General features: G+C 36.3%; 1 protein-coding gene across 4 annotated transcripts in view; it reads left to right on the top strand.

Moving 5' to 3' along the window:
• The window catches only part of APC (adenomatous polyposis coli), a 127,008-nt gene that overhangs the window by 82,365 nt on the left and 27,542 nt on the right, over nt 1-17,101 (top strand). For 2 of the 4 annotated variants that reach the window (XM_008568178.1, XM_008568179.1), the window contains exons 8-9: nt 6,295-6,399; nt 16,337-16,435. In XM_008568178.1, the coding sequence (XP_008566400.1) occupies nt 6,295-6,399; nt 16,337-16,435 (204 nt within the window). Of the gene's footprint in view, nt 1-6,291; nt 6,400-16,336; nt 16,436-17,101 lie in introns of all 4 variants that reach the window. The other 2 variants (XM_008568176.1, XM_008568177.1) reach the window with 1 other exon arrangement.

A 17,101-nucleotide genomic window follows, 5' to 3' on the forward strand; every position in this document is an offset into this window, starting at 1 on the left:
GATAAGCCCAAGAAGATGAAGTCAGTAGAATACTTGCTGTTTCTAAGTGTATTGAAAGGAAAGGAAATCACTCAGTGGTGGAGAAACTGAGGATAAGTTGTAAGTACACAGAAAACCAAATAAACAAAACCAAAAAGATGACCTTTAACTCTATGTACAACACGACGTTGTAAAGGAAAATAATCATAGTATACCACATGCCAGCCATGATTAGAATGTAATAGTCAAAGTGACATAAATAGTAAAAATTTTATCTAGCAATAAAGTGATATTAGAATTATAGAGAAACAGTGTGAATGTTGTGTTGAGGTTGGGGGAATAGTGAAAGAGAACTCAGTCTTCTTACATAATAGGAAATCAATAATGATGCATTAAACTGAAAAATGCAGAACTGGCAATACAAACAGAATTGAGATAGGGAAGTAAGTACTCCCCCTCCCACCCAAAAAAAAAAATCATCTGAAAGAGATTAAAAAGAAAGAGTTCATTTTAAGAATGTTTTCATCCATGCCTGGCTTTTTAAATATCATAGAAACTTTGGTTTTAGCACATCTCAATTTAAAATATGTTTAAATACGTATTTGCTAAGTAGGCGATTAAAGTACAGCGTGGTAGCATAATCCTAAAAGCTTTTAACATGGCTGTCTTAAGACAATATAAATGAAATATTTGTAATATAAGGAATAGATTTACATATTATAATCTTGACTTAATCTTAAGGACTGAAAAAGAACAGTATCTTCTTGCTTCTTTTTTAGTTTTGTTGGCATTGTTATATGCAGCACTCCACTTGTTATGTCCCCTTGGACTTTCTAGTGTAGTTTATCTGTATGTTTGTTTGTTTTTTTGTCTTTTGTCTTTTTCCGTGTCCGGCAACGGATTGCAACCCTCAGTGTTGCCCCCGTACCGGACCGGGGACCGGCAACGGGATTGCAACCCTCGGTGTTGCTCCCGCGCCTCGCTCAGCCAGTGAGCGGGAACCGGTCTGTATGTGGGATCCGAACCCTCGGGTGGGAGCGCCGCCGCGCTTCCCAAGCGGCGCACTATCCAGTGCGCCACCGGGCTGGCCCTATCTGTATGTTTTTTTTTTCCTTGACCAGACTTGCTATAATTTATTTTAAAAATTAATTTCAAATAGGCTGGATTTTGTTTTTAATTGAGCAGTACTACATTTTATATTTTCCTTTTTGATATTTTCTGCTTTGTGTTTCACTGCTATTGTATTTCTAGCTTCTCTAGTTATAATCTTTTTTCCCTGTCTTTCTTATATTTTGATTATTACTGTTTTGCTGCATCTTACAGATTTTAATATTTGTAAATCAATATTGACATTTATGTTTTCTAGTTGATTGAATCTATTATTTGTGTAAAATATCCTTCTATTCCATTTAATGTTTTCACCTTGAACTTCATTTTCTTTGCTATTAATATTGCTACACTGGCTTTTTGTTGCCATTTGCCCAGTACATCATTTTTTCTGCCTTTGTTTTCAAATTTTTCCAACTTTCTGGCCTGTGGAAATTACTAAAAAATTATCACTTGTTAATAGTAATCCTCATTTTCCAGCACTGTTACAAGTTTATTTCAGGTTGGGGACTTGTTTGTGTTTTTTGTATTTGTTCAAATCTTTTTATTCATATCACTGGATTTAGAGCAGACTGCTTATCTCTTCTTGCTTCCTTTTGTTATGAAAATAGTTACATCAGTCATACCCTAAAATGGTTATATTTAACCTGATAGTTTAGTAAATGTAAACCAAAGGAAGGTGCAATGTCACATTTAAGAATGAAGCAAAATGCTTTTTTTATTTTGCTGTTTGGAGTTTCTTTACTTCATTATTGTCATTCTTCTAATGTAGAATAGAGGGAGAAGCTAGAAGATGGAGAAAACTGGGGAGTGGACACTCATAAGTTAGTTCAAAAGTAGTAGAGACAAGAATAGAAAAGGTTTCTGCCAAATAATTTCTCCATCATGAAGCATATTGCTTATAGTGTTTGTCCTACCTGCTAACAATTCTGATTTAGGTCTAGATGTTGGACATGATTCAAGTGTTGTAATTATGGCACATAAGTCAAAAATCAGAAGTTACAGAAGGGTATGTGAGGCAACTAGTGCTACTCCTTTCTTGTGTATCCTTCCAGACATAGTTCATTTATTGACAAGTAAATACATTGGGGTCGGGGGATAGGAGCTGTGAGGCCAATGTGGCATGGCTTACAAATATCCAGAAAATAGGTGGTGAGAAATTCTTATTAATGTCCTATGCACAGTACTCTTACAACTCATTAATAAGGAGACAAACACCCCAATTAAAACATGGGCAAAGGATTTGAATAGGCTTTTCACCAGAGAAGATATAGGAATGGCCAATAAGCACATGAAAATATATTCAAAATCATTAGTCATTAGGAAAACACAAATCAGAACTACAGTGAGATCCTGTTTCATACACATTATGATGACTATAATCGTAAAGACAGTAATAAGCACTGATGAGGATGTAGAAGCAGGAGCCCTCACATGTTGCTGGCGGGAATGTAAAACGGTGCAGCCACTTGAAAAACAGTTTGGCGGGCCGGCCCGTGGCTCACTTGGGAGAGTGCGGTGCTGATAACACCAAGGCCACGGGTTCGGATCCCATATAGGGAGGGCCGGTTAGCTCACTGGGTGAGCATGGTGCTGACAACACCAAGTCAAGGGTTGAGATCCCCTTACTGGTCATCTTCAAAAAAAAAAAAAAAGAAAAGAAAAACAGTTTGGCACTTCCTCAGAATATTAAACATATAGTTACCATGTGACCCAGCAATTCCATTCCTGTATATATCTATTCAAGGGAAATGAAAACATATGTCCACACAAAGACTTTAACTTTTATGTTCATCACAGTGTATTCAGAATAGCCCAAAAGTAGAAATGGTGCAAATGTGTAGTAACTGGTGAATGAAGAAACAAGATGTGGTATATCCTTACAATGGAATACTATTGAGCAATAAAAAGTAGCAAATTATGATAATACTATAACGTGGATGAACCTCAAAAACATGCTAAGTAAAACAAACCAGATAATAAGTCCATTTATATGAAGTGTTCAGAAAAAGCAAATTTATGAAAACAAAAAGCAGATTAGTAGTTGCCTGGGGCTGTTAGTAGGAATGAGGATTAACTGTAAACGGGCAAGAGGGATCTTATTAGAATAATGGAAATTTTTAAAAGTGGATTATGGTGATGCTTGGTAAATATACTAAAAATCATTGTATACTTTAAGTGGGTAGATTTTGTTGCATGTAAATACCTAAACAAAAAAAATTTTTTTCAGTTCTGTTGCCTCGGGTAGAAAACCTGGAGGAAGTTGTTCAGTAGCTATGGAAATGAGCAAAATAGTTAGGGTAATTTTTTTTTTTTCCTTTTTGTCTTTTTTCGTGACCGGCAACGGGATCGCAACCCTCGGTGTCGCGCCCGCACCGCACTCAACCAGAGAGCGGACTGGTCTCTATATGGGATCCGAACCCTCGGCGGGAGCGTGCTCCCAAGCACCGCACTCTACTGAGTGCGCCACTGGGCCGGCCCATAGGGTAATTCTTTCACAGGAATCAGCAATAGCCTCTTTTGTCTTCAACAGTAGTAGTAATATTGGACAGTGGTCAAAGTACAGGCAGGCCTGTAGCCTAGGGTCAATGAAAGAATAAAGGGAAGTAATTAAGGAAAGAGGAAGGAGGAAAGAAAATTAAGATAGTGTTAAATAGTAGTTTGTGCTCTGGAGTCAGATTTCCTGGGTTGTAATTCCCACTCTAGCTCTGTGAAAGCTGGCTGCTTTTATGTTCTCTGTGCCTCAGTTTCTTTATATGTAAAATGGGGACAATAATAGTACTTACTTCGTAGGGTTAGTATGAGGATTAAATAGATCAGTAGGTGCCCAGTGATTAGTACATAGTAAACATTAATTTTTTTTTAAACTTTTTTATACTCATCACCATCACCGTCATCATTCTTGGTTTCTTTCCACATCTGTGGCCTTTATAGGCTCATCTTCCCTTATCTGGGCATTAATTGTAGATAATCCATAAAGCTTATTTCTCTTTTTTCTGTATTCTCTCTCTGTAAGACCATCTCATTTATGCTTAGGGCTTCAGTTACTATTTATATGCTATTGGCTGTCAAATTTATTGTTATAACCCTGAGCTCCAGACTCCTAAATCTGTGTGCCCACTCTACATCCCCACTTAGATGTGTCAAAAGCACTTTAAATCCAACATACCCAAAACATAGTTAATGATCTACTCCTTCTAAGCCCTCCTTACCACCCTACCTCCCTCTAAAAAAATTCTCATCCTCTTTCAGTATTACCTATCTCTGTGAATAGCATCATCATTACTGAGTTGTGTGAGCCAAGGAACATGGGAGTAATACTTGACACCAGACTTCTTCCTCCACTCATCATATCCAGTCTATCGCCAAACCCTGTCACATTTACCTATGTGTCTTCACTTCTTTTTCTCAATCACTGCTTCACTTGTGCAAAGTACTATCATCTCACATTTATGTTAATACATTAGCCTCTTAACTGGTCTCTATGTTTTCTGCATGCTTAAAGCATTTAAAATTTGACTTAAAAAATTAATTTACATACATCTTTTCCCATTAATAATTAGTATTATGTGGGGGAATAGTAATGTGGCCTCACTATAACTTAGAAATGGCAAGAGTGCCATCTAAAAATCACACTAAAATTCAATAAAATCAAGTAAGATTTTTTTTACCATCTTCTTTTTGTTCTACTTACCCCCTTATTTTTGGTGTTTCAGCCATACCATGATTTGTTGACATACTAGAACAAGCCACACTCCCTGCCACCCCAGGTCCTTTGCATGTGAGCTTCTGTTTACCTAGACCGCTCATTCTCTAATTAGCCTCCTGGTTTTCCTAGTTAACTCCTATTTATTCTTCAAGTCTGCATTGAAACAGGACTTTCTAGGAGAGCTCTTCTCTAAACCCCAGACCATATCACATCTCTCTTATAAATTCTCATCGTACCTTGTATCCTTCTTTCATAGCACTTGTCAAAGTTTTAACTTTATTGTTATTTCTTTCATTATTTGATAGTGTCCCTGACTAGACTGTAAGCTCCGAGACTGCATAGAACATTGTTTGGTTTTGCTAACACTGTATTCCCCAGCACTTAGTATAAGTAGCTAACGTAGCAGATGTGCAGTAGTTTTTTTTTTCTTTAAATATATTGACATCTTATGTTTCAAATCTTCGTCGTCTTTAGTGGTCTTTGATTCATTTTGTCTCTAGGTTGACTGTAGATTTCTACTCTTGTTGATTTTGTTGAATTTTGACTGTAGATTTCTACTCTTGTTGATTTTGTTGAATTTTATAGTGTAATTGTCAGGTGGTACTATTTTTTCTTCTATTTCTGAATTATTGGGTGCTACCTCACTTTTGCCTACATATAACTAATATTAGTTTATTGATGGAAATGTCACATGTAAATTAATTTTTTAAGTCACATTTTAAAACGGTTTAGGAAAGCTTGATATTTAAAGAAATTCCAGTGGGAGCCATTTTAGAATATAATTTTTATTTTAGTATATCATTTTCCTAGAGCAAGCATATAGCTGTTCCTATAAAAGATAGTGAGAAGTTATTTTATTTCTCTGATTCTACTGTGGTATTTTTACAAAGGACTGCTTTGAACTGTATATAATCTATCTTGAAATGACTGCTTTTAATGGATTAATCTGTCATTTTTATTTTGTAAAACAGATGGTGGTTGCATTAGAAAAGGTTTTAGGTTTTATTCATATCAAAATCTAAGAGCTTATCATTTGGTTTTGCATGACTTGTATTAGCAGAAGATGTATATATATTCTTTGTATAAATACACCTACACAGCTATTTGTAAGCTTAGATGATAGTTTAACTGTTGTATTTGCAGCTCCATTAAATGCCAGAATCATGTGACCTTGCAGAAAAGGCAGTTATTTGTTCTAGTTGGGTTATATTCCTGATAGTGATGTGAGCACAGCTGGTGGAGGATGGTTTTTCTGTGCGTCTCAGAAAATCCTTTGTCTTGTGCAGCCCTAATGCTTAAGGGATGCACTTCACTTTCCTCTTAAATATAGTCAATTGCTAACTGTGCTGAAGGTTATGGAGTGTAATGTGCACTTCTGTGTTTTTGTCAGCCTGTGTAACTGATGCATTCAAAGCTTTAAAACAAAACAGACAAAAAGCTGTGGGCTAAGAAAGCATACATCATTTTTGTGTGTAATAATATTAACTCCATATTAGCAGAGGTCATCTCAGAGCAAGCATGAAGCCGGCTCACATGAAGCGGAGCGGCAGAATGAAGGTCAAGGAGTGGCAGAAATCAACATGGCAACTTCTGGTAGTGGTCAGGTAAATAACTTATTTTATCATATTTTTTTTATTGAACTATATATAAATATTCAGAAAAGAATATGGATTGTGTTGGTTCTCAGAATGGTCTGTAAATCTTATCTATTTCCTTTAGTCCTGAACAGATATTTAGAAGCATTCAGTACCAAATGCTGTCATTTTTCTTTATCACATCTAAAAATAATGCTGTCTTTAAAATTTCTAAATATCTTTTTAGAGCTCTAGATTGTTTCTATATTAGACTAAAATGATTAGCATGAGGTTTTTTTTAAAAAAAAAAATTTAAGCTGCATTTTGGTTATATTTGTGATTTGACCTAGTTATTATTTGCTTGCAATGAATAGGTCTGGTCTGTTCTTTCTCTAAGGCATTCTGTGCAGACATTTTTATGGTTTTTAAAATTATCATAAGGACTTTGTTATAGTTTTTATTTTGTTGTACTTCAAGATTACATAAATCTGGAAATCCAAATCTTATTTGAAAAAGATGATTCTGAGATGATGCTTATAAAAAGTAAAGAGACATAGCCTAATCATGTTTAAATACTGCCACATTATTTTGGAAGTCAATTTGATTTTTTTAAAATGTAGAACCATTATCTTTTTATGCTGTCATCAGTTTTCTATTAGATTTTTTTGAAATGCAGCCTGGTATGACAAAATTTTTCTTTGGGGTGTTCAGTATTCTCCAAATTTTCTTCAGTGAATATTTTTATGTTGTAAATGATTTTTTAAAAGTAGAATTTCACTAAGTTGGCCTTAAGATAATTTTCCTACTATTGATAATAGGTTGATTTTGATAGTACTGTTTATAAAAAAGAGTATACTTCTACTGGGTTATTAAAATTTAAAGCTTAAAATGTCTCATACTTAAGTATTTAAATTTATTTTACTGAGTTAAAACAGAGATACTTTGTCAGTATCACTAGGTAGCATTACACTGGAAAACTCTTAAATGGTAAATTAGAACAAAAACAATTATATTTAAATAGCACATTTGAGTTATTTCTCTGTTATTTAGGGAATTATTTGGAAAGTTTACATGTTCCAGCACAAATGTAGAAGGAAGAAATGTTCAGTCTAATTTGACAGAAAAAAAGTTATTTGCTTAGGATTAGACCTACTCTTAGTGCTTTAAGTCATGTTCCAATAATTACATAATTTGAAAACTACCTATTCAATAAACTGGCTATGATAATTGAATCCATATCACACATAATACATCAAAATAAATTCTGAGTATATTAGATTTAATGTAAAAAATGAAAACTATTTAAAATATTTGAAAAGTAGAAGAAAATATGGGTAGAATTTTTATAATCATGAGTTGGATGGGAAAATCATAAAGAAAGCATCATTAAGTTTCACACAAAAATGTAAAACTTTAGTATGCCAGAAAATCATAACAAGATTACAAGACAAACAGAAGGCAAGATCACATTATATACAAATATTGATGGCAAGCAAAAAGTTAAAATTCAAAACGTATCAGTTATTTAAAGACTATTTTGAAATGGGCAAAGGACATGAACAGGAAATAAAAGGAAGAATTAAAATGACTTGTAAACATAAGGAAAGATGATCAAATTTATTAATAATTGTATATAAATATAAATTACAACCAAAATGAGATTTTGGTGGAGGAATTGAGTTAACAGAGATCATCAACACTCAGTACTGGTAATGGTAAGTAACCACGTATTCTCATGTTTTGCTTTTAGTTGTATGAAATGGAAAAGTCTTTCTGGAGAGCAGTTTTGTAAAATGTATCTAAGTTTGTAATGTACCTGCTGTCTGGTTCCATCATTGCAACATCTGAATATCACTTCTTTAAAAATAAATAAATTTTATGCTTATGAGGTAATCAATGCAGAATGGTCAGACATGTTTGAAGAGATTCATCATAATATTATTTTTAATAGCAAAAAAATTAGAAATAACCAAAAAGCACATTATCAATAAGCAATCTGTTAAATTATCAGTCAGCTGTGGATAAGTGGTTATTTAAGTGGCTCTGGAGTCAGCAAACATGGGAATTCCCACTCCCCCCACTAACTAGCTTAGACCTTGTAACTAACTCTCTGAGCTTTAGTGTTTCCTCAGTAGTAAAACTAGATGATAATAACACCTACCTCATAGAATAGTTGTGAGAATTAAATGAAGTATGCACTTAACACAGTCCCTGGCATATAGTAAGTGCACAATAAGAGGTAACAGCTATTATCATTGTTAACTACTATTAATAATTACTTAAAAATTAACAAATATTTATTATGTGCCAGATACTGTGTTGGACTCTGGAGATTGAGAATTGAAGAGGACAGACAGTCCCTGGCCTCATGGAACCTACATGGTACATCCATGCAAATGTTTAAAATGATAAGTTATGTCTCTGTTTATGTAGATATCTAACTTTTGTTTCAGCCTTCAGCCGTGCTTTTGTTATATATCCTTCACCTTGTAATCAGATGACTCTGATACCACTTCCTTGTTTAAACCTTTCAGTGGCTACCCACTACCCATAGAATACAATCCAGATTCTTTATATTGCTTGCTCTTCTGGCAGTCTCTCTCACTATTTGCCCCATTTCTCACTACTCCTCAACTTCAGCTTCGTCAGTTCCTTGAGTATATCCAGGCCTTCCACATGATGTTCTCTTTGTGTAGAAATCTCTTCTGCTTCAGTTCACTTGTATTTGTTTTCCTCATCCTTCCCCTCAGTTTAAATATTGCTTCTTTAAAAATAAATAAATAAATATCACTTCTTCCTGAACTTTTTTTCTTGTCCCTGCCTTCCTGGAACAGCGTGCTCTCAGATACTCTATACTTGTGCTCTCATGGCACTTAGCACAATTTATTGTTGGTTTAAACTATATTGCTCTTGCTCACCATTATACCCAACTAGTATGGTACCTGGCAGAGCAAGTGTTTAACAAATACTTGTTGAATATTAATAAATATTATTAACTTAGAAAAATAATTATAACTTTTTTAGTTTTGAAAAAAGCATGTATGTATGATCTCTCATTATACACATCTATATATGTATATGCATAGAGAAATGTCTGGGAGAATGTTCTTTAAATGATACCAGTAGTTATCTCTAAGTGTTGAGAATTTTGTGGCTTTTACTCTCTTGTTTATACTTTATGTATTGCTTTAATTTTTTTTATAATAAGCATGTGTTATTTTTATAATTTATAACAACTATAAAACTATTTTCATTTTGGGAAATTAGAAGTATGGCCTTAATTTTTATTGCTTGATAGTGTAGGTTATCTCTCTCCAGAGTCCTATCATGATATATCATGTTATTCATTTAAGTCTAAGGATGACAGAGGAGATCTATTGAAAATAGTAAATGGGGGTCCAATATTAATTCATCCTTCAAACGGTGAATGAAATGATGATAGTGCTATGGATTCAGTAGTAAACATAATAAGCATGTTTGTTTGGCACTATCAGTCACAGAGTTGCCCACCAAATCAGTGTTTGTATGGCACTAAAACTGCTAATACTGTTTATTTGGTTACTTTCAATCACTGTTTTAAAAACAACACTACAGTCACTCCCAAATCCTAATGTAGATGAGTGATCTATATGTATGAGACTGTGATTTGTTATGCCAGCAAGATTCCTTTAACCTATCTTAGTAGTGTCTCTATACATGACAACCTCCTGGGTTTATTAGTTTGTTTAGTCTTATTATTTGCTCCAGAGACAAGAACCATTGACACTAATTGAGAATGAAAATCAGTCTCTTTGACTTTTTCAGGATCACACTAGCATGCTCCACAGAACAGAACTGAGGTTACCAGAGGTGGGGAAGCGGGGGAGGGTGAGAGGGAGTAAGGGAGGAGTTGGTAAAGGGCCACAAAAAACGATTACATTGTATAATGTTGAATATACTAAGTATTCTGATTTGAGCATCGTATATCGCACACAGGTAAGGATATTCAACTCTGTACCCCTGTGCAAATATGTACAATCAACTATGTTACAATAAAAAAAAAAAAAAGTAGCATGCTGCACCAAAGCTTCTATCCTGGTGCACTTATCTCTTTCACCATGTGGAATTTCATTCTGTCCCCTCTCTTACCTGGTTTCCTGCCCATATCCACTCTGACTTATGAAGAGTAAATCACCCTCCTTATAAAATCCTTTATTGGCTTCCCTTGATTCTTAGAATAAGGATGACTTTTTATTGTGACCTATATAATCTGGCTTTTACCTATCTTGTCAGCTTTATGTTACATCTTGCTCCCACCACTTCAGCCACACTGGCCTTATTTCATTCAGTACCTTATTTTTACTGGGCTTCCTCCCTCTACACATCTATATTTGCTCATTTAAAGGGGTAGAGAAACAGACCACTGGATTCATCTGTGGTTGCAGTATTGCCAAGCAGGTAGGATGGAATAACTGTGGGGCAAAGTTACTGAAAATTAGCAGGAGCTAGCTGTGATTCATCCCTTCCAAGCTGGAGTATGTGGAAAGATCCATGCACTATATATTCCAGCTATTTTAAAGAAGCAATGTCTTAGGGAAAGTTGAAGTCCAGGAAGTAAAAGGAGTATTAACTGAAAAGTTGAGGATTTATGGGTATTAATGAAGTATGGAATGTGGATTCCACAAGGAAGGTTGGATAGGAAGAACAGTGGGAAATAGGGTCTCACACAGTTTAAAGCTGAGAGTTGGGAATGATACAGCAAGTACTTACATTTTAGTGAGCAAGGCTGATTTAAGGGATGTACAGCATGACTGATTTAGCAGATCTTGAGGTTGTGAGAAAGTTAATCATATTCATATTTCTTCAGAATTCAGTCATGAGTTGGGTGGGAAATAGTTCTTAGGAAGTTACCATTTCTTGTGGGTAGAGATTCTAGTGCCTCTGGAAGAAGTTAGCTCAGGTCTAGCCTTCTTAATAAAAGGCCCAAGAAAGATTCTTAAGGCTTAAGTTCTAAGCTCACAGGGAGTGTGGGTATGGAAAAGTCCTCTTGGTATCACATGATAGTAAATGCATCCAGGTTTCTAGCTAGATAGATCAGGGGAGTAGGGAGTGTCCCATAATCAAAGAGCTATATGGGAAGATACTAAGAATGAAACTTAAGGATTTGGTGTCTACACTGAAATGAATGTCAGGAACATGTTTTATTGTAGAAATAGGTTTTCCTTTGTTTCATAATTTAACCCCCTGTTTTTCTTTTGTTTCAAATAATGCATTAATTACCTATTGCTGCATAACAGATTACCCCGAAACTTATCTTCATTCGGCATTTATTATTATTTCTATGGATGAGAAATTCTGGTGCAGCTGAACTGAGTGTCTCTGGTACGGGATCTCTCGTGAGGCTGCTGTCAAAGTATTGGCTGGGGTTGCACTCATCTCAGGGCTTATCTAGGGGAGGATCTGCTTCTAAGCTCACTCATATGGTTATTGGCAGGCCTCAGGTTCTCATTGGCTGTTGGCCAGAGACATCAGTTCTTCCCACATGGGCTTCTCCACTGGACAATTCACAATGTAGTAGCTGGCTTCCCTCAGAGCAAGAGAGGGTGCTCAAAATGGAAGCCACAATCTTTGTAACATCTTAGAAGTGCTTCCCTACCACCTCTATAGCGTTCTGTTCATGAGAAGCATGTCACTAATTCTAGCCCAGACTCAAGGGGAGAGGATTACATAAGAGTGTGAATACCAGGCAGCAGGGATCACTAGGAGCTATCTTAGAGGCCACCTACAAACAATAAAAATATTTAAATATCCTCAAAGATAGTATGTTTGCTTCAGGATAAGGAGTAATTCCCCTTCTACAATAGACCATGAAAGGCCCCTTACCTAGATTTTCTAAAAAAAACCCTGTGAGGTAGGCTGACTTCAGAACCCATTTTTGATTGCTGTATGACCATCTCTGGAAACTTACTTTTATATTATTGTTATGTAGGGATGACAGGACACCTCTGGATTAAGCTCCAGTTCTTTTAAAAAGGTCTATCTTAAAGATAAGTATTGACTCAAGCTTTAGAGGAACTAAGGTGACCTTGATGGACAGTGGAAGGAATCACAACATGTGAAATTTGTTGAATAAAAATTTATTGACTTTTAGATAATTTTGCCTCATGTTACAGACATACACACCCTTTACACTCAAAAAAAAAAAAAAAGCTCCTGACTATTCTCTTTACCCTGAGTCTTGATCTCTCAAATATGTCCTCCTTATTAAGAGAGTCTAGGCTACCCTGTGGCTAATCTCTCATTCTTTTTGTTGGTTAAATGCCTCCTCATAATTCAAGTCTAAAATCAGATGCCACTTTTTCCAGGAAGGCTTTCCTGTACTCCAAAGACTGAGTTATGTACTTTCCTGGGTGTTCACACAGCCTCTGTCAAAGCACTTAAGTACTGTGTATTTACATGTTGGGCTCCCCATCTAGATTCTATGTGTATAGAGGGTGGGAATGTCTTATTCAGTTATTCCCTAGTGACTAGCATACTACCTAGAAAGTAGCAGGAGTTCAGGCAATGTTTGTTGTTTGGTTGCATGTGGGTTGAACGACCATGCTGGAAGAAATGACCATTCTAGAAGCGCTCAGTAGCTGGTGACAGTGGAAAGAGATGCAAGATGAGTCTTTCCTTGCTGCCTCTTCTTCCTTCCCTGAGGGGTGCTAACTAGCTATTCAAATTGAGAGGTATTCCTGAGGGACTAATCAGCATGAGGAATCCAGACCCACAAAGGGAATAGAGACAAGAAAGAGGAGCCACTCTGGACCCTTTACTAGTATGCTTAACCCAACCCTGGATTTCCCTATATGGGTGTGAATAAGTGGATTTTTTTTTTCCCCTTTTTTTTTTTGTCTTTTTTTTTTTTTCGTGTCCGGCAACGGATCGCAACCCTCAGTGTCGTGCCCGTACCGGACCGGGACCGGCAACGGGATCGCAAACCTCGGTGCTGTGCCCGCACCTCGCTCAGCCAGTGAGCGGGAACCGGTCTGTATGTGGGATCTGAACCCTCGGCGGGAGTGCTGCCACGCTCCCAAGCGGCACACTGTAGCAGTGCGCCACCAGGCCGGCCCAATAAGTGGATTTTTTTAATGCTTTTATAAAGGGAGATATTTTTAAAATCTCTCATGTTAGGATTTTTTAAAATCAACACTACTGAGGAAAGATTAGCATGCAGTAAAATGCACCCATTTTAAGTGGACAGTTGAATGAGTTTGACAAATTTAATTTTCTCTTAAAAACACTTGTAAATGATCTAAAATATGCTCTTGTGGACTAGTCAGGAAAACCTAACGTTGGCATATCATGTTACTTCTATGGAAGGTCCAAGTAGGCCTCTCATAAATGAGTACTACCTATTTAAGGACTTTTTATAACAAATTCAGAAATTTCTGTGTGAGCATTTAATAATTACCTATTAGAATTTGGACTAATCACTGAGGAATGCATTGTTAATATTTTTCTTTGTTGTCCACCTAAGTGGAGGTTAGCTAGCAAACAGTTATGGTTGTTAGCTAACAGGGAAGTTTCTAATAATGTCACCAAAAGTGAACTTTATGCACAAAAGGAAATGATAAGTCTTTTGATTCCAAAATTAAGGAATATGTGGTACATTCAGAGATATTGACTCATTCTACCCCTTGAACCCTCCAGAGTAGGAGATACCAAGTCACAGTCTTCAAAACTATTTCTCCCATGGTGTTTTTCTCTTTACCACATCCCTTTCTCCAATAAGCCAGAGCATATATATCTGAAAGATAATTAGAACCGGAAATGGTGTCCTCTGTCCTTATTCATAATTCAACAATTATTTTGTGGATACCTATTAGGCCTAATACTCCCCTCGGAGAATACAGCAGGGAACAGAATAAAGTTTCTGTCCTCAAAGAAGTTATATTCTAGCTTTTCATCTTGAAAGATTGAGAACTACAAGAGAGTGCCTGTGAATATTGCTTTCTGATTGAATGCTATTCTTGTCATCATTATTCTTAATTATTAATGAATGGCTTTAGCTATGGCATATATTTTGATAGGTCCCAGATATTTATCTGCACTCTCCACTCCCGTGCAGGGTTGCATCCTATGTTTTCAGATGCCCACTGAATATTCTTACTGAATATCAGTATGTTCAAAGGTGAGCTCAGTACCCACACTGAAAGCCATCATCTGTGAGAGCACATAGTCTTGACAAAGAACAGGGAGTGCACAAAGGGCAGAAGTCCTAAATACACTTATGCAGAACCTAAGTGCTGAAAACAGCAAATAGTTTCTGCTAGATTAGATAATTAAGGTTATTTCTTATCTAGCTTCACTCCCGTTCCTTTTTTTCTCAAGATGTTTTCCAGAGATTGCCCCATATCCAATTTCTTTTCATTCCTTTGATAAATGAGTAAGTTGTTTTTTCTCTTATATTTCCTTGTCTTTACAATAAAAGCTGAAGCAAATACCGACTCAGTGCTGCACCTTGTTTTTCCCTTCTTGCAGGAGTTTTCTTGGTGCAGTCCCTTTGGGCTTCTCATTGCTCTTAATATTTGGGCTCTGAGTAATCTTTGCAATTCTGTCACACAGTGAGAAGTGACAGTCATATCTTTCTGGGCTTCCTGAATCCATCAGTGGCACCATTATTTACTCATTTATTCGAGCTCAGCACCTCTAAATTGTCATTGACTCCTAACCTCTCTTTACTCACATCCAATCAGTTACCATGCCAGTTGATTTTGTCCACTAAATACCCTCCAAGGACATCTCTACTTCCCTATTCTCACTGCCTTAGTTTGTGCCCTCAGAGTGGCTCAACTATTGAAAATACCCTCTCCCTAATTTCCCACCTGTGATCTCTCCATCCTGCCATCCATACTTTTAAGACAATTCTGGTTGTGCCATTCTCCTGCCTAAAGTTCAGTGACTCCACAGCATCCATAGCTTGAGAGAAGCATCTTTAAAATGACACATGAAATACTTAATGATTTAACCCAACCTTTATCTCCCACCATACACCTTGTGTTCTATCTACATTAAACTGGAACACTCCATGCTCTCCATATTTATACTTTTGCACAGACTGTTCCATCAGTCTCCTACCCCCAAAATTCAAGGCCTACCTTAAATGTTACTTATTTTATGCTGTCTTTAGTAGTTCCTACACAGGTAGTTGCTTCTTCCTGTTTTCCCTCAGTATTTTATACATTCTTCTGCTGTGGTGCTTATATCACACTGTAATTATTTATTTTTTTCATGTCTTTCTCCAATAGAAATTTCAAACAGCCCTCTTTTAACTGTGAGGTCTTGGAGAACTTGGACTATACTGAATTCATATTTAATTTTCTGACTATTTGGAGCATTTCAGAATTTTAACATTTCTTCATTGCTTTCCATCAGCCAGCTTATATATATATTTTTTTTTTTCCTTTTTTGTTTTTTTTTTTTTTCATGTCTGGCAACGGATCGCAACCCTCAGTGTTGCGCCCGTACCGGACCGGGACCGGCAACGGGATCGCAACCCTCAGTGTTGCGCCTGCACCTCGCTCAGCCAGTGAGCGGGAACCGGTCTGTATGTGGGATCCGAACCCTCGGCGGGAGGCGCCACCGCGCTCCCAAGCGGCGCACTGTAGCAGTGCGCCACCAGGCCGGCCCAGCCAGCTTATATTTAACTGTGGTTTTATTCCTTTCAATCTGTGAAAATATATTACTATAGAATTTCTTCAGTGTTTGGTTATTTTCACATTGCAGTTTAACTCTCTTGCAAGAAATCTCCTTTTTAGTTTGTCTGTAAAATATTCTTAGTAAGTTTATGGGTAAAAATATTCAGTTTGAGCAAGCAGTAAAGATCATACTTTTAATGATATATTTAGTTGTTTACCCTAAAGAGTTCAATTGGTGTACCTTAATATGAAGTTATCTATATTTATCTAAAAATTATACTATCTATAATTTGCTTAATTTTTAGGGTTCATGTACACGAATGGACCATGAAACGGCCAGTGTTTTGAGTTCTAGTAGCACACACTCTGCTCCTCGAAGGCTGACAAGTCATCTGGGCACCAAGGTAACAGAAGATTACAAACCCTGACTACTAATACCATGAATACTTTGCTAAGATATTCTTCATATGCATTTTCTAGAGGAGAATTCAGATGAACAGACTCTTAAGAAGTGACATCTTTTTATACAAAGAAGCTTAAACAAAGAGAAAATGAGGATTATAAAAAGTGCTAAATTAGCTAGTTTTTAATTCTTTTTCAGCCTTATCATCCACTTCTCTGCCAGTATCCTTAACTCTATCCAAACTGTCTTACTTGCTCTTCCTGAGCACTCCCTGTGATTTTCTGCCTCCATGCCTTGCCTGCAGTGGTACACACCACTTTTTACCCCACCACAAATGGCTGTCAGAGTCCTAGCCAGCCTTCAAAACTCTTCTTGGCTTTGCTTCTTTTGAAAACGTTTTCTGATTCCCAAGGTCCTCTTACCTCCTTTTGCTATCCAGCTTCCTCCTTTGAATCACTAACAATTTGCATGAAACACTTTTTTGGAAAACAGGGACTTTTTTTTTTTTTATTTATCTTTTGCAGCATCAGGCACAGTGCCTGCACATAATGAGTATTTAATAAACACTTATTGAAATAGATGGAAAAATTATTGAAGATAAATATTATCCAGTGCTGATAACTGAGCTTTAATAAGGTATCTCAGATGTTAGCAAATATTTTAGGAT

The sequence above is a fragment of the Galeopterus variegatus genome, unplaced genomic scaffold (genome assembly GCF_000696425.1).
Source record: "Galeopterus variegatus unplaced genomic scaffold, G_variegatus-3.0.2 Scaffold385, whole genome shotgun sequence".
NCBI classification, from domain to species: Eukaryota; Metazoa; Chordata; class Mammalia; order Dermoptera; family Cynocephalidae; genus Galeopterus; species Galeopterus variegatus.